General features: G+C 41.4%; 1 protein-coding gene across 1 annotated transcript in view; it reads left to right on the plus strand.

The window, feature by feature from the left end:
- The first annotated feature begins 16,173 nt into the window (after positions 1–16,173).
- PTPN12 (protein tyrosine phosphatase non-receptor type 12) overlaps positions 16,174–26,082 on the plus strand; it is a 119,673-nt gene continuing 109,764 nt past the window's right edge. Inside the window, exon 1 of the mRNA XM_003407183.4 lies at positions 16,174–16,308. Coding sequence (XP_003407231.1) covers positions 16,210–16,308 — 99 coding nt within the window. The 5' untranslated portion in view covers positions 16,174–16,209. The remainder of the gene's footprint in view (positions 16,309–26,082) is intronic.

Raw genomic sequence — 26,082 nt, forward strand, 5'->3', positions numbered from 1 at the left:
TGTGTTCCAGAACTACATTTTTAGCTTCCTGTTAAATCAGGCACTTCGCTCTCAATGTATTCAAAATTTGATCATTAGCCTTCTCCACACCACCTCCCAACTTGCTTTTCCTTCTGTATTTGCTGTCTTATTAAATGGTACCATACTTCTACAGGCATACCCTGGAGATATTGTGCATTTGGTTCCACACAACCTCAATAAAGGGAATACTGAATAAAGAGAGTCACATGAATTTTTTGGTTTCTCAGTACATATGTAAGTTATGTTTACATTATACCGTAGTCTATTAAGGAGCCCTGGTAGCATGGTGGTTAAGCGATCGGCAGCTAACAACAAGGCTGGCAGTTCGAATCCATCAGCCACTCCTTGAAAACCCTACGGGGCAGTTCTACTCTGCCCTATAGGGTCGCTAGGAGTCAGAATCGACTCGACAGCAACAGGTTTGTTTGTTTGTTTGTTTTGATAGTCTATTAAGTGTGCAATCGCATTATGTCTAAAAAAAATGTACATACCTTAATTAAAAAATACTTTATTGCTAAAAAATGCTAACATTCTTCTGAGCCTTCAGTGAGTTGTAATCTTTTTGCTGGTAGAAGGTCTTGCCTTGATGTTGATGGCTGCTGACTGATCAGAGTGATGGTTGCTGAAGGTTGGGGTGCTATGTTGGGGTAATTTTGTAAAATAAGGTAACAGTGAAGTTTGCCGCATCGACTGAAGATTTCTCTGTAGCATGGCGATGCTGTTTGATAGCATTTTACCAACAGTAGAACTTCTTTCAAAATTGTAGTCAATTTCCTCAAATCATGCCGCTTCTTTGTCAATTAAGTTTATGTAATATCCTAAATCCTTTGTTGTCATTTCAACGTTGCGCACAGCATCTTCACCAATGGTAGATTCCATCTCAAGAAAACACTTTCTTTGCCCATTCATAAGAAGCAACTCCTCATCTGTTAAAGTTTTATCATGAGATTGCAGCAACTCAGTCATATCTTCAGGCTCCACTTCTAATTCTAATTCTCTTGCTATTTCCACCATATCTGCAGTACAATAGTAACATCAAAGATCACTGATCACAGATCACCATAACAGATAAAATAATAATGAAAACGTCTGAAATATTGCGAGAATTACCAAAATGTGACAGAAACATGAAATGACCACCTGCTATTGGGAAATGGTGCCGACAGACTTGCTAAATGCAGGGTTGCCACAAACCTTCAATTTGTAAAAAACACAGTATCTGTGAAGCGGAATAAAGCAAAGCACAATAAAAGAGGTATGCTTGTAATCGCTCAAACTAGAAACACGGAGTCATCTTAGAACAGATGCTGTAAGCTGTCTGCTTACTTACCTTAGTTGTTTTTGTCTCATGCAGAACTTTGAAAAATTTGTGCTAACATTTAAAATTTGGGAGATTTTGCATAAAAAATACAGACTTTGGATTGTCTTTAAAAACTGGAAGATGCAACAACACTATGCCCTACCTACATGGAACAACAGGTTGGAGTTGAGTAGCAGATGCCCCATTTAGACTCAGCATGAGCTGTTAGTTCGTGTAGTTTCATAATACCCACAATGGGTGCCCCGGCTCCTTTCATTCATTTATATCATTTGCCTGGCCGTTGAAGGCATCTGAGATCATGACCCTGTCTTAAACTCCTTCCTCTCTTTATACCGCTGTCTATAATCAATCGGCAAGTCCTTAGATTCTAGCATTTCTCCCATCTGTCTCGCTCTTTGTCATATCCATTGCCACATTCTTAGCTAGGACTCAACATTGATCATCTAGAATATTGTAATAGTTTTAACTACTTCTAGATCTATGAGTCTAATCCATCACAACACACCAATGAAGTAAGCTGATATTATCATCTTGCCTAAAGCCCTTCACTGGCTCTGTACTGCCTACAGAATAAAGTTCAAAGTCCTTTAGTACGTGGTACCAGGCCTTCTGTGCCCTGACTCCTGCCTGAGATAAGAAAATTCAGATCCTGATATTCCACAGGAAATCACCAAAAACCTCTCTTCGAGTTCCAAAGACATTTATGCACTCAATGGGTATTTACTGTATACCTACAATGTGTTATGTGCTGTTCTAAAGTCTAGGGATACTGCTGTCCTTATAAACAGGACTAAGATATGCGGAAGCCAGTTCAATACACCAGGCTAGGGGGTAAGAAGGGAGTGCAGAGCTGACTATGCAGCAAATCAAAGCAAATGCCCACTGACTGAGAACTGGACAATTTTTTTTTCCACCATTTTGAAGCCCTGCTCATGAAGTTTCCATTTTAGTGTGTGTGGGGGTGGGATGGAGAGCAGGTTGACAGACAAAAACAAATAAATGAGTAAAATATAAAGTCTGCTCAGAGAGTACTGAGTTTTATAAGAGAAACAAAACAGGGAGAGACACGAGGAGTACTGGGGGGGAGGTACAAATTTAAATAGGGTGACTAAGGAAAGCCTCACTGAAAAGATGTCATTTAAGCAAAGAACTGAAGGAAGGTAAGGAATGGGCCATGTGGACACCTGATGGAAGAATATTCCAGCAGAGGAAAAAGAATAGCTGCAAAGTTTCTGAGGCGGGCATGTGGCTGGAGCATTCCCAGAACAGCAGGGAAACAAGTGCGCCTTGAGCAGGGTGGGCAGAGGGGAGAGCAGCAAGTAGTAGATTTCATCAGAGAGGGAATCTAGGGGAGGCGAGGGGCAGGGTCAGAATATGTAGAGCAGTGTTTTTCAACTCTTAGCAGACCCAGTGCCCTCTTTTTGTAACAAAATATTTTGTACTCTCCCCTTACTATCCTGAAATTAAATTCACAGATAATGTAACTTATCTATACATCCATGGAAGCAGCAGTCAAGAAATCAAGGGAGGCATTGCATTGGGCAAATCTGCTGCAAAGGACCTCTTTAAAGTGTTGAAAAACAAATATGTCACTTTGAAGATTAAGGTGTGCCTGACCCAAGCCATGGTATTTTCAATCGCATTGTGTGCATGTGAAAGCTGGACAGTGAATAAGGAAGACTGAAGAAGAATTGTCACCTTTGAACTGTGGTGTTGGCGAAGAATATTGAATATACCATGGACTGCCAAAAGAACGAACAAATCTGTCTTGGAAGAAGTACAACCAGAGTACTCCTTAGAAGCAAGGATGGTGAGACTGCGTCATACATACTTTGGACATGTTGTCAGGAGGGATCAGTCCCTGGAGAAGGACATCATGCTTGGCAGAGTACAGGGTCAGCGGAGAAGAGGGAGACCCTCAGGGAGATGGACTGACACAGTGGCTGCAACAATAGGCTCATGCATAACAATGATTGTAAGGATGGCATGGGACTGGGTAGTGTTTCTTTCTGTTGTGCACAGGATCGCTATGAGTCAGAACTGACTTGATGACACACAACAACAACAACAACAAACCTATTTTCAAAATAACCAATATAATGTCCAACCTGCAATATAAATGAAAATAATTTATAATAAAATAACATCTATTTCAATATGTAAATAATCATACATTAATATCCTAAACCAAACCAAACCCAGTGCCGTCGAGGCGAGTCCGACTCATAGCAGCCCCATAGGACAGAGTAGAACTGCCTCAGAGTTTCCAAGGAGAGCCTGGCGAATTTGAACCGCCAACCCTTTGGTTAGCAGCCATAGCACTTAACCACTATGCCACCAGGGTTTCCTTAATATTCTAAAAAAAAAAAGACATAATAAATCGGTGCTTTCACCTTTCTGTAAAAGCAACGTAAACATGACAGACACAAATGCTGACTGACAAAGGAGTGTGGTCTTGGAAACTCAAATGCCATGAATGGTGACGCTCATGCTGTCTCTGACATAATTTTCCAAAATGGCAAACCTTTGGTAATAGGTTTTACCTTTGGTAAAATTTACACGATAGTTGCGTTTCTGGAAAATCAAATGTACATCAAGGCCACACAAAAGATTATGTTCTGCTGAGTATATTCTCAACAACAAAAAACAAATTATAAAAAAGGAAAAAAATGCAAAATATATTTTGTATTTATATGTAAATGGATACGTTCTGGGCTCAGACCATTATTAGCAGGTTTTTCAACTTCATGAATGTCCATAGGGGCATTCAAAAGTCATGCAGAAGGCATACAAGGGAACTTTTTTTTTTTAATTGTACTTTCGATGAAGATTTACAGAGCAAATTAGTTTCTCATTAAACAATGCACATATTGTTTTGTGACATTGATTGCCAACCCCACGTCAACACTCTCCCCTTCTCGACCTCCCCACTACCAGCTTTCCTGTCCCCTCCTGTCTTCTCGTCCTTGCACTTGGGTTGGTGTGCCCATTTAGTCTTTTGTTTTATAAGCCTGTCTAATCTTTGGCTGAAGGGTGAATCCGAGGAGTGACTTCAGCACTGAGTTAAAAGGGTATCCAGGGGCCATACTTTCGGGGTTTCTCCAATCTGTCAGACCAGTAAGCCTGGACTTTTTTTGTGATTTAGAATTTTGTTCTACATTTTTCTCCAGCTCTGTCTGGGACCCTCTATTGTGATCCTTGTCAGAGCAGTCAGTGGTGGTAGTCAGGCACCAACTAGTTGTGCTGGACTCATTCTGATAGAGGCTGTGATACCCGTGGTCCATTAGTCCTCTGGGCTAATCTTTCCCTTTGTGTCTTTGGATTTCTTCATTCTCCCTTCCTCCAGACGGGGTGGGACCAGTGGAGTATCTTAGACGGCTACTCACAAGCTTTTAAACCCCAGACACCAAAGTAGGATGTAGAACATTTTCTTTATAAACTATGTTATGCCAATTGAGCTAGATGTTCCCCCAGACCATTGTCCCCAGCCCTCAGCCCACTAATTCAGTCCCTTAGGGAGTCTGGATATGTCTAAGGAGCTTCCATGACCTTGCCTTGATCAAGTTGTGCTGGCTTCCCCAGTACTGTGTATTGTCTTACCCTTCACCAAAGTTGTTGTTGTTGTTGTTAGGTGCTGTTGAGTCTGTTCCAACTCATAGCGACCCTATGTACAACATAACAAAACAATGCCAGATCCTGCGCCATCCTCACAATGGTTGTTTTGCTTGAGCCCATTGTTGCAGCCACTGTGTCAATCCATCTCGTTGAGGGTCTTCCTCTTTTTTGCTTACCTTCTACTTTACCAAGCATGATGTCCTTCTCCAAGGTCACTTGTCTATTGTCTAGTTAGTGTCTTTCCCTCCCCACCTCTCCCCTCCCTAGTAACCATCAAAGACTGTTTCTGTGTGTAAACCATTTCATGCGTTTTTATAATAGTGATCTCATATAGTATTTGTCCTTTCGTTGTTGACTTATTTCACTTAGCATAATGCCCTCCAAATTCATTCATGTTGTGAGATGTTTTGCAGATTCATCATTGTTCTTTACTGTTGTGTAGTATTCCATTGTGTGTATGTACCATAGTTTGCTTATCCATTTATCTGTTAATGGGCATACAAGGGAACTTTTTGTGTTATGGAAATATTCTATACCTTGATTATTATGGCTACAAGGGTATATGCATTTGTCAAAACTCATCAAACTGTACGCTTAAAATGAGTGCCTTTTATTATATATAAATAATTCTTTTATAATGTTGATTAAAAAAAAGAAATCCATGCAGAATCAGAAACAACTCTTTATAGTGAGGGAATTTGTAGGATGGTCTAGCATCCCATGCTTCTACCCACTAAGTGCCACTCAATGATCGTAAAGTAAAAAATGCTCCCACACATTTCTTAAGCACATCCTAGTGAGCAATACCACTGAGAACACTGTGTGTCATCTCTGAGTGAGACAGGAAGCCACCGGAGGGTTTTAAGTAGAGGAGTGCTGTGATTTGACATGTGTTTAAAGGATTGCCCTGACCTTCTGGGGCGGAGGCAGGAAAGGGCTAATGCAGAGAGACCAGTTAGTAGGCTGTCTTAAAGGCAGGGGAGGATAATAGTGTCTTGGACAAGGGCAGTAGTAAGGTGGTAACATGAAATGCATCAGTAACAGTCTCCCAAATTTAAAATACAGCCCCAAATGATACGTAGGAAATAGAAAGAGCTCAAAAAAGAAAAAATTTATCGGATTAAAAGAAGTAAAGAATAGATATTCTCAGCAACCCTCATATAACACTATCTCATTATTCAATGCAATGAAAACCACTATGGGGTCCTAGTTGTATCATTTTAAATATATAATTAAAACATTATTTTCTGGTGAAATGAGATTCAATAAAAATGTTCTTTTAAAAAGTTTACCATAGAAAAGTATATTTCCTTCCTAAGTAAAATACTTTATCTTGGCAATGTAAGGACTATAATGTTGTATTAAATGTATAAAGTGCTATAGGAGCAAAACCAAAACCCAAACCCAGTGCCATCAAGTCGATTCCGACTCATAGAGACCCTATAGGACAGAGTAGAACTGCCCCATAGAGTTTCCAGGGAGCACCTGGCGGATTCAAACTGCCCACCCTTTGGTTAGCAGCCGTAGCACTTAACCACTACAGCACCAGGGTTTCCATAGGAGCGAAGAAAAATAAAAAACCAAACCCAATGCCATCAAGTCGATTCTGACCCATAGCGACCTTACAGGACAGAGTAGAACTGTCCCATAGGGTTCCCAAGGAGCACCTGGTGGATTCAAACTGCTGACCTTTTGGTCAGCAGCCATAGCTCTTAACCACTAATGTCACCAGGGTTTCCATAGCAGCAAAGGAATGATTGATCCTGCCTGGTGAAATCGCAGAAGCTTCACAGAAGAGGTAATATTCAGATTAGGTTCTGAAGGTTATATAGGTTTTTTTCTGGAACAAAAAAGGGGATAGTAGCCCTCCAAAGAAATGACCACACAAAGAGAAGGCAACATAACTCCACAAAACAATCATATTAAGGGATTATGAGAAATAGAGAAGATAGTGAAAATAAAAAGGTGTCAGACAAGAAATAAGAACATTCATATCTGCGTTTCTAGTACCTAAAACGGTGGTTGACAATACAGTAGGTGTTCAAAATTATCTGTTGAATGAATTTACTGTTTGAAAGACAGGAGGAAAACTACCAGAAAGTAGTGTTGTAAAACGTAACGAAGGGGAGAATTTCAATAAGGAAAGGTATTTACTGTACAGGGTCAACTGCTGCAGAAGGGTCAAATAGGATGTAAACTAAGAGGTATGCCAAATATGAGGTCCTTTTAGAAGTATTTCAGTAGTGAGATTGTTGTGGGTTGTAAGAGATGGGCCTGTGCAGTAGCATGTGGGAGTCTTGAACGTTTTGGAGGCTAAGGGGAAAAGTCAGTGGAGAGTGAAAAGACTGAAGATACAGGAAAGAAGATACCTGTACAGTAAGTCTAGGAAGAGAAAGAAGAGACTAGAGAGCATCAACAAATAGTGGATGGCTCATAAAGTATTAAGGATCCTGATCTCGGAAAAAACAAAAACAGGTGGGTATGGGATGAATTTGTGACTTCTATATATCACTTAGAAAGGGAAGAAACTGAGTAAGTTGAAACTTTTAATTCCTAGGAATGAGGAAGCAGGGTGTAGGCCCTGAGGAGAATGGTAAAGGCATGGGAGTTGACCAGGAATGAATAAAAGGACTGTCAGGGCTGCTTTCAGGGCTTTAGTTAAAATCATAACTCTCTCTCCTACACACAAAATTTAAAAAAATAAAAGTTTTCTGTTAAAAGTGTTGTATAGCTAATATTATGTACCACAATTGCTCATTAGAAAAAAACAAAAACAAAAAACACTGGATGGTCTCATCTGTATGACACATGACACTGGATTTGCAACATATTATGAATATACTTAAAGTAGTCTTTATGCAATCATGCAAATTAAGGATCAGTCAGGGAGAAGTGGAAAGAGACAGAGAACAAACTGGAATTTACTGAAGAAACATTAAATATCAAACGTTCGACTAGAAAAAGAAGTGAAAAGGTATCCAGGAGACAATTCACTATTGAAGAAAGATATAGCATATATTTAACCAGAATTTCAAAATAATGGGACTATTTAAAAATTGATCATCTGAGGGCAAGTAATTGCTTTGATAAATTACATAGCTCACTCCTTTGAAAAAGAAGGAAATACACACTTTAAAGTTAAAAATAAGCTATTTTTAAGGTATGTTTTAAAAAGTAGCCAGTAGAACATATTAAAAGGAAATTTTAATTAATTTGAAAAACATGGTGTGCTTAATAGTTTAAAGCTAAGAAAAATGAGGACCTTGCTATTAAGTCAGTAAGTATATTTGCAACTACTGGATAAACTTGACTATTACTATAAAATGGGCATCTTGCAATTTGATAGTCACTGATGAGAAGAGATAATAATCTAATGATTTAACTTAATGAAGCATAATATGCAGATAAGGTGCCTTGTGGAATTCTATGGGCATTAAAATATTTTTGCATAATGTGATACTGAATCCTGGGAATGAAATTTCCCTATAGGTTTTAATTTAGACCTGCATAGCTACCTAACAACATTAATTATTTATGTTCGAATATAGGCTGAACAACCAAGAAGTTAAAAAAATCTCAGTTTTATAGAAGCCTATGCAGAAACAGGAAACCCTGGTGGCGTAGTGGTTAAGTACTACGGCTGGGAACCAAAAGGTCAAAAGTTCAAATCCAACAGGCACTCCTTGGAAACTCTATGGGGCAGTTCTAGTCTGTTCTATAGGGTCGCTCTGAGTTGGAATCGACTAGACGGCAACGGGTTCGGTTTGGTTTTTTGTGGAGAAACAGGATCAACAATCAACACCCATGGAAGCAGCTGTCAAGAAATCAAAAGATGCATTGCACTGGACAAATCTGCTGCAAAGGACCTCTTTAAAGTGTTGAAAAGCAAAGATGTCATCTTGAAGACTAAGGTGAGCCTGACCTAAGCCATAGTGTTTTTCAATCGCCTCGTATGCGTACGAAAGCTGAACAATGGATAAGGAAGACTGAATTACGTGTTCCGGAAGAATATTGATACCATGGACTACCAAAAGAACAAACAAATCTGTTTTGGAAGTCTAGCCAGAATGCTCCTTAGAAGGAAGGATAGTGTGAGTATGTCCCCCATATTTTGGACATGTCATGAGGAGGGACACTCCCTGGAGATGAACATCATGCTTGGCAAAGCAGAGGGTCAGCAAAAAAGAGGAAGACCCTCAATGAGATGGACTGACACAGTGGCTGTAACAATGAGCTCAAGTATAGCAAGGATTGTCAGGATGCCACAGGACCGGGCAGTGTTTTGTTCTGTTGTATATAGGGTCACTATGAGTTGGAACCCACTCAACGGCACCTAACAACAACAACATGCAGAAACATGAGCCCTGTTAGCACAGTGGTTAACAGCTATGGATGCTAACCAAAAGTTCAGCAGTTCGAATCCACTAGCTGCTCTTTGGAAACCCTATGGGGCAGTTCCACTCTGTCCTATAGGGTCACTATGAGTTGGAATTGACTTGATGCCAACGGGTTTGGTTTGGTTTTATACAGAAATAAGAAATGCAGTTTTCACAGAATAGTGAATGTGATAAAAATCTAAAATCATATTGGAACTTTAAGCATAAATTATTTTTAATCTAAAGTATTAGTGGTCACTGAATGGGAAGTTTTACTTGTTTCGTTTTAGTGCTTTTTGCTGATATACAGGTTGAACCCACCTAGAGGTGCAGTGCAAAAAAGGCCTGGCAATGTGCTTCTATAAAGATCACAGCCAAGAACACCTTATGGAGCAGTTCTACTCTGTAACGTATAGGGTTACTGTAAATTGGAATCTACTTGATGGCAACAGGTTTTTTTTTTTTTAATAGTTTGGCCTGAGCCAAATCTATGGAGTAGATTGATTTTATAAGACACAATTGTATTTAATGGTCCTTCCTCATGATCCATTTGCTGAATACAGAAACCAAATGTCATTTCAAAATGAAGCCAAACGTCAGCATGTTGAAGCAACACTAATTAAATGCTCAGGTAGTATTTTACTTTAAAGTTATTTATAAAATTTTAATTTTTCTTTGAATGTTAAATGAAACAGCATAAGAAATATGAAATAGAAAAGTTAGGGGAGACAGTGGATTCAATTAGTGCATTTTTCCTGCAGTTAGTACTTATTGTTACTGTATTTAACCTTTGTTGTGTAACACTCTGAAGTTTTCATTGAGTGGAGAGTCACCTGGGTTTTGGTTCCAGTTCTGCCATCTGTGTCACCTTGGGCAAATCATTTAATTTCTCTAAGCTTAGGCATTATTATTCCTACTAGTATTATAATGCAGGTATAAAGATTGAGATAATAATACTGGGCCTACCTACTTTATAGTGGAGTTGTGAAAATAAATGCAGAGTCATTAGGGGAAAAACTCTGAAATGTTAAACCTTTAAAAATATATATAAAGTATTAAATTTCATTCTTTCCAACCCTCTCTCCAGGTTTATATGCCTTTCCTCTGAAAACCTAATGCTACCCTGGGAGACTCCTTCTTTTCTTAATTTTCTATTTACTGGATTAATTATTTCAACAAAAACTCATAGATCACAAATGGTCAACAGCTTTTTTTTTTTTTTTGCTGTGGCTACGACTAGGAATGCAGGAGTAAGAGATATCAGGAATAAACTAGAGAAGAATTTCCCTCTGTTTTTATTCATTCTCTCATAACTTCCCAACTATGAGTCCATTAGTTTGAAAGTATAGACAGGACTGAGTAAAGCAAAATGAAATAGCAAGTTACACTAGAACTGCTACTTTGGGAGAATCTCATGAATGGTTTGAAACTTCACCTGTAGTTTTACTTACATTACTCCAGGTACAAAACTGCCGTGACTCAGTGGCTTGTGCAACAAGCTGGAAACACAGGACCTGTGGGTTGTGGTCATGTATCTGACATTTGTTTTCCACAAAAGGGCTAGTCATGTTCATTCCCTGTGTTCTATTTAGTTTCTACATCTATTAGTGAGGAAATGATATGAAATAATTTCCCAGGGTTGTGAAAAAAAAAAAGTAATAGAATTCACAAAGAACTATAATCTGTGAAAGTTATAACAAAGGTAGCCTTTATGAGAGAATAGATGTAAAAATACTCTGAAAATTAAAATTTCTATATAGATATGAAGCATTACTTTTACTGAGCCAATGGGGAAAGGGATACTGTGAATATGAAACAAATTGATAATCCTGAAACCTCTTTTGGATTATTCTAAACTGTTTCCCACTCAAACCTTTACAAAAGGACTAAGAAGAAGAGATTTTCAAAAAAACTTGATGTTTAGCTTTTTTTCTCATTCTTCATGAATATACCAAGGGAGAATGTGGCTAGTGAGTAGTAAAGAGCTTAAGGAGAAGAGGCAGGAAGTAGAAAAGTTGAAGGTCCAGAAATTATTCATTCCGTTGTTTAAATAAATGCTTTTTTAAGTTTTCTACCACCAAGTGAAATGTATCGCACCCCAAATCTGAAACACACCTCGTAAGGATGGCGCCAGGCAGCTTTCCTAAAAACGAGGAAACTGAGGCTTAGAGAGGTGAAGTGATTTGCCCTGAGTAGGAGATGGAGCAGGTTTTGAACCTTCATCTGTCTGACTTCAGAGCCCATGTTATTTATGATTATTCTGTTTTGTTTCAGTGGGCCCTAGCGGCACAATAGTTAAACAGTCGGCTGCTAACCAAAAGGTCGGCAGTTTGAGTCCACCAGGCACTCCTTGGAAACTCAATGGGGCAGTTCTACTCTGTCCTCCGGGGTCACTATGAGTCAGAATCGCCTCGATAGCAACAGCTTTGATTTTATTAGTAGATCTATTTTTTTTTAATAGCTTTATAGAACTTCAATGTCTGTGTGTGATTTTGTTTTTTAACAAGTGCCCTTCTGATATACAAGTACGCTGCTACCAATCTTGCCCATTACAAATAAGGCTCAATAAGCATGTATACGTGTATACTGCTATAAATATACCTAGGAGCCCTGGTGGTGCAGTGGTTAAAGCACTTGTCTGCTAACCAAAGGTCAGTGATTCGAACCCACCAGCCGCTCTGCAGGAGAAAGATGTGGCTGTCTGCTTCCGTAAAGATTTATAGCTTTGGAGACCCTATGGGGCAGTTCTACTCTGTCCTATAGGGTTGCTATGAGTTTGAATCGACTGATGGCAGTGGATTTGGGTAAATATATCTATAAGGTAAATTCTCATAAGAGGGCTTTTTGGGTCAAAGTGTGCATGACTTTACAATCAAGATACACCTGTTGCCCAATTGCTTTCCAAAGATGTCATGCCAATTACTCTTACCATCTGTATATCCCATAAAAAACCCATTGCCGTTGAGTCGATTCCAACTCCTAAAAATACCCCGTGCCGTGGAGTAGGTTCTGACTCATAGCAACCCTATAGGACAGAGTAGAACTGCCCCATAGAGTTTCCAAGGAGCACGTGGCAGATTTGAACTGCCCACCCTTTGGTTAGCAGCCGTAGCACTTAACCACTACACCACCAGGGTTTCCTCCGACTCCTAGTGACACTATAGGACAGAGTAGAACTGTCCCACAGAGTTTCCAAGGAGTGCCTGGTGGATTTGAACAGTTGACCTTTTGGTTAGCGGCTGTAGCTCTTAACGACTACGCCACCAGGGTTTCTATCTGTGGATAAGAGTGTTCGTTCTTCCATACCATCAACACCCTTGTGTTCTGTCAAACTCTCTGATCTCTGTCAATCTGACTGGTAATTTCAGTCATTTTATTAATTCTACCTCTTTCTTATTCCCTTAGTTAGTTACCTAGCTATGTGAGTTCTTTCGGTGTCTTTGTATTTGCACTGCTATGACTATACTTACAGCTTTTGTTCCTTCATGTATTGGCTCCTGATATTTGTCATTCTATTCTCTCCCCTTCTTAATTTACAATGTATCCAAAAATGCTGCTAGATTATTATTTTCCTAACTCTCATAATTTTACTTCTACTCTCAGAAACCTTTGGTGGCTCCCATTGCCTATGGCATTAACTCCAAATTTTTAACCAGACATTCATGGCTTTCCAGAGTCCAGTCTCTACCTACTTTGGAGCCTTCAACCCTCTACAAAAGTTCTTCAAATTTTGCTTTGCACTGTTTATGGTTTTTGTCCCATGACTTCCTCTGCCCGAGCTTTCTCCTTCCTGTTCAAGCTTAATTTCACTATCATTCAAAGTCTACCTCTGTGACACCTAATGCTCTGATAATTGAGTCCACAATTCTCTCTTCTCAGAATTGTTGTTGCACCACTGTCTATATCACTTATTTGGCATTTATTACCTTAAACTAACTAAGAGCAGTACATCAACAGGGAACTGCCAGAAGTTCAAGCCTGATTCAGAAGAGGACGTGGAACGAGGGATATCATTGCTGATATCAGGTGGATCTTGGCTGAAAGAAGAGAATACCAGAAAGATATTTACCTGTGTTTTATTGACTATGCAAAGGCATTCGACTGTGTGGATCATAACAAAGTATGGATAACATTGCAAAGAATGGGAGTTCCAGCACACTTAATTGTGCTCAGGAGGAACCTGTACATAGATCAAGAAGCAGTCGTTTGGATATAACGAGGGGGTACTGCATGTTTTAAAGTCAGAAAAGGTGTGTGTCAGGGTTGTATCCTTTCACCTTACTTATTCAATCTGTGTGCTGAGCAGCTAATCTGAGAAGCTGAACTTTATGAAGAAGATGGGGCATCAGGACTGGAGGAAGACTCATTAACAACCTGCATTATGCAGATGACACAACATTGCCTGGTTAAAGTGAAGACTTGAAGCACTTACTGAGGAAGATCAAAGACGACAGACAGCCTTCGGTATGGATTACACCTCAACATAAGGAAAGCAAAAAATCCTCACGACCAGACCAATAAGCAACATCATGATAAATGGAGAAAAGACTGATGTTGTCAAAGATTTCATTTTACTTGAAGCCACAATTAACACTCATACAAGCAGCAGTCAAGAAATCAAAAGACACACTGCTTCAGGCAAATCAGTTGCAAAAGACCTCTTTAAAGTGTTGAAAAGAAAAGATGTCACCATCAAGACTAAGGTTTGCTGACCCATGCAATGATGTTTTCAATGGCCTCATATGCATGTGAAAGCTTCATGATGAACAAGGAAAGACTGAAAAAAGAATTGACGCCTTTGAATTGTGATGCTGGCATGGACTGCCAAAAGAATGAACAAATCTGTCTTGGAAGAAGTACGGTTAAAATGCTCCTTAGAGGCAAGCATGGCGAGACGACGTCTCACATACTTTGGACATGTTATCGGGAGGGATCAGTTCCTGGAGAAGGACATCATGCTTGTTAAAGTAGAGGGTCAGTGAAAAAGACCATCATCAATGAGATGGATTGACATGCTGGCTGCAGTAATGGGCTCAAGCACAGCAAGGATTGTGAGGATGGTGCAGGACCGGGCAGTGTTTTATTGTGTTGTCCATAGGGTCACTATGACTTGGAATCTACTCGATGACACCTAACAAGAACAAAAATGACACAGCAAATGTCAAAGGTAGTTGCTGAGAACTCAAGTGTCTTAGTTATCTAGTGCTGCTATAACAGAAATACCAAAAGTGGATGGCTTTAACAAAGAGAAGTTTATGTCCTCACAGTAAAGTGGGCTAAAAGTACAAATTCAGGGCATCGGCTCCAGGGGAAGGCTCTCTCTCTGTCTGCTCTGGAGAAAGGTCCTTGTCTTCAATCTTCCCCTGCTCGGGGAGCTTCTCAGATGTAGGGACCCTGGGTCCAAAGGACGTGTTCTGCTCCAGGTGCCACTTTCTTAGTGGTATGGGGTCCCTGTTCTCTGCTTGCTTCCCTTTCCTTTTATCTCTTGAGAGATAAAAGGTGGTACAGGCCACACCCCAGGGAAACTCCTTTTACACTGGATCAGGGAAGTGACTGCAGGGGAACTTGGGCAAATCATTTTTACTTGTAAAATGGAGAATTAGAGCAGAACGGATAGACTCTTACTACTAGACGATTTATTTAAGGTCCATCCTACGGAGAAGAGCTATTCAATTTCGAAGTGCTGCGAATTTAAAAGCAAGATTACAAGTTTCCTTCAATTTAACGAACACAGGGTCCCTACTATATGTGTGGTATGTATCAGGACACACTACAAATCTCAGGCGCTCACTCGACAGCGTTTAGATGCAATTGCAAACAGCAAAAGTCCTTTCACCTAAGAAACGTTTAGCTTCCCTCAGCGGTAGCAATCCCCCAAAGTCCTAAATTTTAATTGCAGTCAATTCCCACCAAGCCATTAGTAGGATGAGAACACACCTACTGTGAACGCGGAGATGACACTACTACAGTTCCCAGATGCCTCTCTTCCCACCACCGCCCTCCCCGCCCCCACTCCTGGACTCCGCGGGCGGGACTTGTAGTCCCGGGCCCGGGCTGGCGACGGCGCTGAAGCGCTCTTGAAATCTGCCTTCTGCCCGCGAGCTGACGATAAGATCGCAAGTTCCATTAAACTCCTACTCCGATCAACTAAGGTCTGCCCAGTTCAAAGTCGAATTCCCTACTCCAGGGGAATCAACTTTACCCTAGCTCTCCTCAGACCTACAACCTACCGGGGCCAGATCACGCCCCGGAAGTGGAGTCGGGCCCACCAGCGCTTTCCAACCACTCCAAGCAGGGCCTAGCCGGCAGGCAGGCTTGGGGGCGTGGCCTTGGAAGAGGGGTGGGCGGGGGCGGATGGGCGCGGCGTAGCGTTTGGGGCGGAGCCGCGGCGCGGGGCCGCGCGTCTGGGTGGCGGCGGGGGCGCGCCCGTGGGGAGAGGCGGCTGCGGCTGCTAGTGGGAGGGCCCGTGGGGGGGGAGGAGGAACCCGGGACGGGGTCGGGGGGCAGGGCGAGCAGAGAGCCGGGTTCCTGAGGCGGTGGTGGAGTCTCCAACAGAGGAGGAGGGCGGGGAAGGAGGATGGAGCAAGCTGGGGGTTGGGGCTGGCGCTAGCCGCTGCGGCTCGCCTCGTACAGTGGGAGAGCGGCGGCTGCTCCTGGAAGTTGTAGCGTCGGGAGCCGGGCCGGTGCTGTCGCTGCCGCCGCCTTGGGCGGTGGGGAGGAGGAGAAAGAGGAGGAGAGAACGACCGGGGTTGGCGGGGGTCGGAAGGGAGGGGACGGACAAGGGGGAGCGAGCTGGGGAAGACGGAGCGGGCTCTGCGCCGGGCAGGCGGGCGTCGGCGGGGGGGCCAGCGACCGCAGCCGGGGGGACGCGGGAGGATGGAGCAAGTGGAGATCCTGAGGAAATTCATCCAGAGGGTCCAGGCCATGAAGAGTCCGGACCACAATGGGGAGGACAACTTCGCCCGGGACTTCATGGTGAGTGCCTGCCCTCGCTGTCGCTTCCTTTCGCCGGCACTGGAGCCCATCGCCGCCTCGCCCGGCTGGCCCAGGCAGCCAGCGCTTTGTGTACGGCTGTGAGGAGAGGGGCGGAGGGGGAGCGCAGCGACCCCGGGGCCCGGTGGGCTCGGAGGCCGGTGGAAGGTGAGACCGTCTCCGCCCCTCGGCCCTCTTTTCCCTCCTCCGGCGTTCGCGGCCCCTTCTGCGGGCTCCCGGGACAACAAGGGAGCGGCCGCTGGGCCGAGCCAGCACCCGGTACCGCCGCCCGCGACCACCTATTGTTTCTCGGCCTGGAGCTGGAGGCGAGTGAGGTGCTGGTCGGGGGACAGGAGGAGCCTCACCTTTCCACACCTCACCACCTATCCTGCCCCTCCCTGGAGGGTCGAGGCAGGGTATCTGGCTGTGCCCAGGGGGGAGCGGATCGCGGCTGACAGAGGAACGGGCGTGTGAGATTGGCATTAACTCGTGGGGGCCCTTTGCCCAAGCTGGTCTCATAAGTGGGCAGGGTAGGAGTTATGTCGTTTCTCGGTTCCCAGTTATTATCTCCAATGCTTGGGAAAGCGTTGTCCAAAGGAAGCTCTTGGTTTGTCTTATTTCCATTTACCCTCATTCCGTCTCTTCTCTCCTGAGACACAGGTTTGAGGTAGTCTTAGGGTCAGCGCGACTTTAGGTTGAAGGGGAACTGTGTGTGTGTGTGTGTGTATGCGTGTGTGGTTATCCTGAAGGAAGCCTACTTCGAACTCCCTAGGGGATATTGCCGAAGGCGGAGGGGATATGACTATCACTTCCTATCCGGGGTGGGGGTGGGGAACTTGGGAACAATAGTCCTGGTGGGGCGGAGGCGACGATCCGGGCCGAAGCCCTGAACTGGGAGATAACCTTCCCAGTCACCACCCCCCCTCCCCTTCCGCCCACTGCTTTTGCAGGCTGGCTTGGGAGGAGGTGAGGGTTTAAAGTCTTATCCGTGAAATTGCTCTAGATACATCACGATGAGGGGGTCAGATCTGAAGGCGTGGGACCAGAAGTCGACTTCCTACATTACACCCCCCCCCCCACCCTCTTATTTTTCAGCCGGACAATGTCCCCTCTAGGGTTGTTTCCCGGCTTGGGAGGCGGTGGTTGCGGTGGCTGCTCTTACGGATATTGCGCAACACTGGGGCGTTGGAAAACCCTGGAGGTCTGGGGAATGGAAAAGGAAGTAGGACTTTGGGAAGTGGTTGCTCTTTGGCCTTGGCGGGGGTTGGGAATGGGAAATAAGCTAGGAAGAATTTTGGTCCTGGGCAAGGTGCTCTTCCAAGGATAAACACTTAGCTCCGAAATTCGGTTATAAAGAAAATATAGAGCTAATGTTTATAAAAATGAATGGGCAGCAAACGTTGGCTACGTTTTGTTTCAAAGTACAGTAGTTGTTTTCAAGGTGCAGGTGAAGGGACTTTTAGTACCGAAATGCTTTTTTCAATTTTAAGGAGACCTTGGGCTAGTAAAGCTTCAGCGTTAAAATTGTTAACAGCTTATAAAGAGCTTACACAACATGGTAGTATTGTAGAGCTTTGTGATTCCCGCTTCCCCAAACCAATAACAGAAGATAGAAGTTTTGTTACTTATCTTTTGAAGTCTGGAAAACCTAGATTAAATGGTGTAATTATTTCTTGTCTTAAACATTTTTCTCTTGATATTTAGCCTTTGTACTTTTGAAAAATTACTTTTTGATCTGAAAAGAGTAAAGAAAAGGAGGGGACATTTTTCCTTTGTACTATGGAGAATTTTGAATGTGTTGGTGTCTTTTGAATGGAATCATTTACAATAATTGCATGTAGTCCCTTTTTTACTACACTCTAGCAAAAATAGAAGAAAATATTTACTTTGTATATTTTAAATATCTAAAATTAGTCTTTTAAAGTCTTATTTTGGTTATCAAGAAGAAATGGTGTGGTCCCTGGCCACTTATATGCATACTAGTCATTGAGTTATCCCTAGGCATATCCTGTCAGGAAAGGGCATTGTTTAGTGATACAGGCCATCAGGACAGGTGCCCTGTCTGTGAACTTCTGTGCAGGGGAAATAGCCTTAGGGTTTATGCTTTGGAGTTGAGTCAGGGATGCTTGTTGGAGATTTCATTTCTCAAGTACTAAATTAGTTTCTTTTTTCATCCATAATACCTAGGGAGAGCTAGGTGATTCTACATTCAAGGTTTGATGACTAAGGCTATTCTTACATAGTGCTTGCCTTTTCTGTTTCCTGACTTGATAAGGAACAGCTATAATTAAGGTTGCTGGTAGTTGGCTGCTGAAAGCAGGAGAGGAAATCTCCCAAACTATGTTCCTCTGTCATTGAGGGAAAATAGAGGATCAGTTGATAGAATTTAGATTCTAACTGTTCTGCTGTTATTCTTAAATTCTGATGCAGAGTCAAATGCATTTTTAAGTTTTGACATTTCAGAACTGAAAGAGACCTTAGAGATATTCTATTATAACCCAATTCCACTATAAATTAATAATGCTTGTTATTTCAAATTTGAAAATTACATAATAATAATAATGTCCTACACTTAAGAGTCCTGATGATGCAGTGGTTAAGAGCTTGGCTGCTAACCAAAAGGTCAGCAGTTCAAATCCACCAGCTAGCTGTTCTTGGCTATCCCGTGGTACAGTTCTGCCCTGTCCTATAGGGTCACTCTGAGTTGGAATGACTCGACGGCAATGGGTTTGTTTGTTTTTTGGTACACTTAGGAAGGTGAAGTTGGCATTCAAACTCAGGTGTCACTCTACAGTGTTCTTGCCATTATTCTTCCCAAACTTCCTATAGTTCCATCACCTGAAGATTACTTCTGTTCATGTTTTTAATGTTACAGGGTCACTGTGAGTCAGAATTGACTCGACTGGCAACCAGCATTTTTGGTTTTATGTAACCATATTATATATACCCTTTTATAACATATACTATAAATATATATGTATGTACACACACATTCTGATACATTTTTTCATTATTATAACTGCTTCATAAAAATAATTTAAATGACTGTGTAATAATTTATCTGGTGACTGTTTTATCGCTTAACCAGTCCCTTGCGGCTGAATTGTTTAAGCCATTCCATTTCTGCTATTATATATCATAATTATGTGATGAACAGTTATGCATAAAACTTGTTATTTGGATTATTACGTAAGATACCTTTCCAGTAGTGGAAATACTAGATAAAAGGATGCAAATATTTACTAACCAAAACCAAACCTAGTGCCATTGAGTGGATTCTGACTCATAGCAGCCCTATAGGACAGAGTAGGACTGCCCCATAGAGTTTCCAAGGAGCGCCTGGCAGATTCGAACTGCCGAACCTTTGATTAGCAGCCATAGCACTTAACCACTATGCCTGTTACAAATAACTTTGAAAAAGTTGTTCCAGTTTATACAACTGTCAGTAATGTATAAGTATTCATATTATAATTTTCTTGATCTTTGATTAGTTGAAAGTTGATTAAGGGTGTCATGTTTTAATTTGAATTTCTTAACTACCAATGAAGATATAAACTTTCTATCTGTCGTTAACTATTCTATGAGTTGTCTGTTCTTGGCCTTGGCTTGGTGTGTCCCCATCTTCTTAAAGAAGGGAAAACTAAGGCATCAAGATTGTGTAAACTGTAGTGCGGAGATTTTAGTTACATTTTGAAGGTTAAACAGTTAGTTTGTGGCAGTTCCAGACCTTGATCTCAGCTATCTCCACATTAGTCTTCTTTACAAGATACCACGATAAGTAAATGTCAACGTAGGGTGCACATTTATGTCTGATAGACCTCAGTTTTACTCCCATATCAGCTGTTGGCTAGCTGTCTGACCTTGGGCAATATGCTTAAAGAAAATGAGACTGAGTTCTCTCATTTAAAAGAAAAATACTACCTAGTTCACAGGGTTGAAGTAAGGACTATATTTAGGGTCACTAGCAAATTATTAAGGCAAGGTCTGTATATTCACATATGGCTAATTTATATAAGCAATTATGGATAATCAAGCATGAAGGAAAGTTGTATGTGGGCTTTCTTTTGCAGTCTTTTTATTTTTTAAAACTTATTATGTTTAATTGATACAAGAAGTAGATTTATTCCAATCAGGCTAAAAGCTATCTAATGTGAATTAGACAATTGTATATAAAAAAAATTATGGGAAAGATGACATGTAAGCTATAAGCAAATACAGCACTTCAGCTATAATCTGTTCTCTTTCCATTTATGAAGTTAAGAACAGAAATTTAATTAATTGACTCAGTGGAGTATTTAAGAAAAACGTTGCAGCAGAGGTGTGAATTATAAAGCTCTGAATTTTTGTGAAATCTTAGGAGTGGAGGGATTATAGACATGTTCCTAAGGCCAAACTAAGGTATAATAGCAAGCTAAAATAACTTTAATATTTTAAATTAGTTTGAATTTATCAAAACTAATCATAGAATGACCATAGAATTTATGCATTTAGGAAATTTATTATATAAAGTACTGTCTTAATCTACAGATAATAATCCTGACAGTACTAAAAATAGACTGTCTTCTTGCTTGGTAGTGATTAAATAATTAACATATTGCTTTTAATTTACTACAGTAATGTTCTTGACTTTATAAATTATTTTAAGTAGAAAGGAAATTAACATTTTGTATCCCTACTATATACTAGTAACACTGTGCCAGATATTTTGCACTGTCTCACCTAACATCTCAGAATTTATGAGGCAGTCATAACCTGTATTTTATCCTCACAATCATTATGCTTAAGCCCATTGTTGTAGCCACTGTGTCAGTCCATCTCGTTGAGGGTCTTCCCCTTTTTTTCTGACTCTGCCAAGCATGATGTCCTTCTCCAGGGACTGATCTCTCCTAACAACATCTCCAAAGTACATGAGATGTAGTCTCACCGTGCTTGCTTCTGAAGAGCATTTTTGTTGTACTCCTTCCAGGACAGATTTGTTCCCTTTTTTTGCAGTCCATGGTATAGTCAGTATTCTCCAACACCACAATTCTTCTTCAGTCTTCTTTATTCATTGTCCAGCTTTCACATGAATAGGAGGTGACTGAAAACACCATGGCTTGGGTCAGGTGCACCTTAGTCCTCAAAGTGACATCTTTGCTTTTCGACACTTTAAAGAGGTCTTTTGCAGCTGATTTGCCCAATGCAGTGTGTCTTTTGATTTCTTGACTGCTGCTTCCATGGCTGTTGATTGTGGATCCAAGTAAAATGAAAGCCTTGACAACATCAGTCTTTTCTCCATTTATCATGATGTTGCTTATTGGTCCAGTTGTGAGGATTTTTGTTTTCTTTATGTTGAGGCATAATCCATACTGAAGGCTGTGGTCTTTGATTTTCATTGGTAAGTGCTTCAAGTCCTCTTCACTTTCAGCAAGCAAGGTTGTGTCATCTGCATAACGCAGGTTGTTAATGAGTCTTCCTCCAATCCTGATGCCCCGTTCTCCTTCATATACTCCAGCTTCTCGTATTATTTGCTCAGCATACAGATCAGATAGGTATGGTGAAAGGATACAATCCTGATGCACACCTTTCCTGACATTAAACCAACCAGTATCCCCTTGTTCTGTTCGAACGACTGCCTCTTGATCTATGTACCAGTTCCTCATGAGCACAATTAAATGTTCTGGAACTCCCATTCTTCGCAGTGTTACCCATAATTTGTTATGATCCACACAGTCGAATGCCTTTGCATAGTCAGTAAAACACAGGTAAACATCTTTATGGTATTCTCTGCTTTCAGCCAGGATCGATCTGACATCAGCAATGATATGCCTGGTTCTGCACCGTCTTCTGAATCCAGGTTGAATTTCTGGCAGTTCCCTGTCGACATACTGCTGCAGCGGCTTTTGCATGATTTTCAGCAAAATTTTACTTGCGTGTGTTATGTTCGATAATTTCCATATTTGTTTGTTTTTAGGTGCCACCGAGTCGATTCCGACTCATAGCGACCCTATGCACAACAGAACAAAACACTGCCCGGTCCTGAGCTATCCTTACAGTCGTTGTTATGCTTGAGCTCATTGTTGTAGCCACTGTGTCAATCCACCTCGTTGAGGGTCTTCCTCTTTTCACCTGACCCTGTACTCTGCCAAGCATGATGTCCTTCTCCAGAGACTGATCCCTCCTGACAACTTGTCCAAAGTATGTAAGACACAATCTTGCCATCCTTGCTTCTAAGGAGCATTCTGGTTGTACTTCGCCAAGACAGATTTGTTCGTTCTTCTGGCAGTCCATGGTATATTCAATATTCTTTGCCAAAACCACAATTCAGAGGCATTTCTTCTTTGGTCTTCCTTATTCATTGTCAAGCTTTCAGGTGCATATGATGCAATTGAAAATACTATGGCTTGGGTCAGGTGCACCTTAGTCTTCAAGGTGACATCTTTGCTCTTCAACACTCTGAAGAGGTCCTTTGCAGCAGATTTACCCAATGCAATGTGTCGTTTGGTTTCTTGACTGCTGCTTCCATGGCTGTTGATTATGGCTCCAAGTAAAATGAAATCCTTGATGACTTAAATCTTTTCTCCGTTTATCATGATCTTGCTCATTGGTCCAGTTGTGAGGATTGTTTTCTTTATGTTGAGGTGCAATCCATACTGAAGGCTGTGGTCCTTGCCATTAGTAAGTGCTTCAAGTCCTCTTCACTTTCAGCAAGCAAGGTTGTGTCATCTGCATAACGCAGGTTGTTAATGAGTCTTCCTCCAATCCTGATGCCCTGTTCTTCATGTAGTCCAGCTTCTCGGATTACTTGCTCAGCATACAGATTGAATAGGTATGGTGAAAGAATACAACCCTGATGCACATCTTTCCTGGCTTTAAACCAATCAGTACGCCCTTGTTCTGTCTGAATGACTGCCTCTTGATCTATGTAAAGGTTCCTCATGAGCACAGTTAAGTGTTCTGGAATTCCCATTCTTTGCAATGTTATCCATAGTTATGATCCACACAGTTGAATGCCTTTGCATAGTCAATAAAACACTGGTAAACATCCTTCTGGTATTCTCTGCTTTCAGCCAGGATCCATCTGACATCAGCAGTGATATCCCTGGTTCCACATCCTCTTCTGAAACTGGCCTGAATTTCTGGCAGTTCCCCGTCGATATACTGCAAGATTTTGCTTGCGTGTGATATTAATGATATTGTTCTATAATTTCCACATTCGGTTGGATCACCTTTCTTGGGAATAGGCATAAATAAGGATCTCTTCCAGTCAGTTGGCCAGGAAGCTATCTTCCATATTTCTTGGCAGGGACCGGTGAGCACCTCCAGCGCTGCATCTATTTGTTGAAACATCTCAATTGATATTCCATCAATTCCTGGAGCCTTGTTTTTCACCAATGCCTTCAGAGCAGCTTGGACTTCTTCCTTCAGTACCATCAGTTCCTGATTATATGCCGCCTGTTGAAATGGTTGAACATTGATTAATTCTTTTTGGTATAAAGACTGTGTATTCCCTCCATCTTCTTTTGATGCGTCCTGTGTGGTTTAATATTTTCTCCATGGAATCCTTCACTATTGCAACTTGAGGCTTGAATTTTTTCTTCAGTTCTTTCAGCTTGAGAAACTCCAAGCATGTTCTTCCCTTTTGGTTTTCCATCTCCAGTTCTTTGCACATGTCATTGTAATACTTTACTTTGTCTTCTCGATGGCGAGTTTGGTTTTTTTTGCGTTTTGTTTTTCACTGATACCTTCAGTGCAGCTTAGATTTCTTCTTTCACTACCATCGGTTCCTCCTCATATGGTACCTCCTGAAATGGTTGAACGTCAACCAATTCTTTTTGGTATAGGGATTTTGTGTATTTCTTTCATCTTTTGATGCTTCCTGAGTTGTTTAATATTTTCCCCATAAACCAAAAACCCAACCCATTGCCATCAAGTCTATTCTGACTCATAGCAACCCTATAGGACAGAGTAGAACTGCCCCATGGGGTTTCCAAGGAGCACCTTGTGGAATTTGAACTGCCAGCCCTTTGGTTAGCAGCTGTAGCACTTAACCACTACACCACTAGGGTTTCCATTTTCCCCATAGAATCCTTCAATAGTGCAACTCGAGGCTTGAATTTTTTCTTCATTTCTTTTACCTTGAGAAATGCAGAGCATGTTGTTTCCTTTTGGTTTTCCATCTCCAGGTCTTTGCACGTGTCGTTACAATACTTTGTCTTATCAAGCCGCCCTTCGAAATCTTCTGTTCAACCCTTTTATCCTTCTGCCATGGGTGACCCTGCTGGTATTTGAATACTGGTGGCATAGCTTCCAACATCACAACAACACGCGAGCCCCCACAGCATGACAAACTAACAGTTATGTGAGGGCTGGGTAAGGTAGGTAGGGCTTAGTTTGTGAAGGATCTTGTATCTGTGCTATTTGTAGATTTTATTCTATAGACTACTAATTCTGGACAATTCTGCACTGCAACTCTAAGACAGGGAAAGTGGGGGATTATATTAAGTAAATGACATGCTAGCCCAACAGTGTAGCAGCATCCCCCCTTCCCTGTTCTCCTCCTGCTATTTGCCATTTACTATGAGCTTGTGTTGGGTTGAGTGGGTTTGTGTTGTGTCATTCAGATAGGCTTTGGGAGAAAAGCTGAGAGTCATTACTGTGGGTCTCTGGAGAGCCACTGAATGTTTTAAGAAAGATAAACAAGTCATTTGACAGATTTGCATTTTAGAAACTTGATTCTGGTGGCAGTATGAAGGATGGATTTAAGGGGTAGAAGATAGCATTTTGGAAGCTGTTGAAATATAAGAAGTGAGATGTGAGGGCCTGAACTAATTTAAGACAGTGGGAATAGGGGGTATACAATGGAATGGACTGTGATAAGGTTTTAGAAAGAAGTCTCAATGATTTAATAGTTGTGGGTATTAAAGGAGAAAGGATTATTAGAGTATGACTTCAAGGTTTCTAGTTTGGTATATTATCCCTCAACATAGAAGGTACCATTTGGTGTAGGGCAAGGAGAAAGGGAAGAGAAACAAGAGGAGATGACCAAGTAGAAGATGGTAGGAAGCAGTTTCAGGGAGAAGAAAATGGGTTTAGCTTTGGACATGTTAAAACTGAGATTCCTAAGAGACATCTAGGAGAAATATGGAGCTCAACATAGCTGACATGATGGAGTTAACAATTTGGGAGTCATCGTAAAAGCATGTAGGAGGTAGTTGAAATCATGGGAATTAATGAGCATATACAACCACCAGCTTAGGTTGAAGAACATCAGCATTTTAAGAGTAGACAGAGTAGGAAGTGCTAGTAATTGTTCCTGAGAAGGTGTGGTATGGTGGGAGAAAAGGGATGGGAACCCAGAGAAGAATGTCAGAGAAGCCTCAGAGAGTTTCAAGGAAGGAATAGTTACCTCAGTCACATAACACTGGGAAGACTGGTTAGGTGAGGCTGAAAAAGTAACCCTTGCTTTTGGCAAGTAGGATTGATTTGGTAACTAGAAAAATTGTTTTTGGTTGGGGTATGGCAAGAGGCTAGCCTATAGTGTGCAGAAGAGAAAATAGGTGAAAGTGGATAGATTTCTTCCATTCTCTTTAACATTCTGAAAGTAGAGGGCACCCGCTAGATAAAAACTCAGGTTAAAGGATAACTCCCCCCTCACCTTCTTTGGGTTTTTCTTTTCTTCTTTCTTTTTTATAACAAACAAGATAAATACAATATTTTTATTTTTTTTTTAAATCTATATGTATATCTTTTTTTTGAAATTCTTGTTTTAAGTGAATCCTAAAAGACTTCTGAAGT

The sequence above is a fragment of the Loxodonta africana genome, chromosome 8, assembly GCF_030014295.1.
Source record: "Loxodonta africana isolate mLoxAfr1 chromosome 8, mLoxAfr1.hap2, whole genome shotgun sequence".
NCBI classification, from domain to species: Eukaryota; Metazoa; Chordata; class Mammalia; order Proboscidea; family Elephantidae; genus Loxodonta; species Loxodonta africana.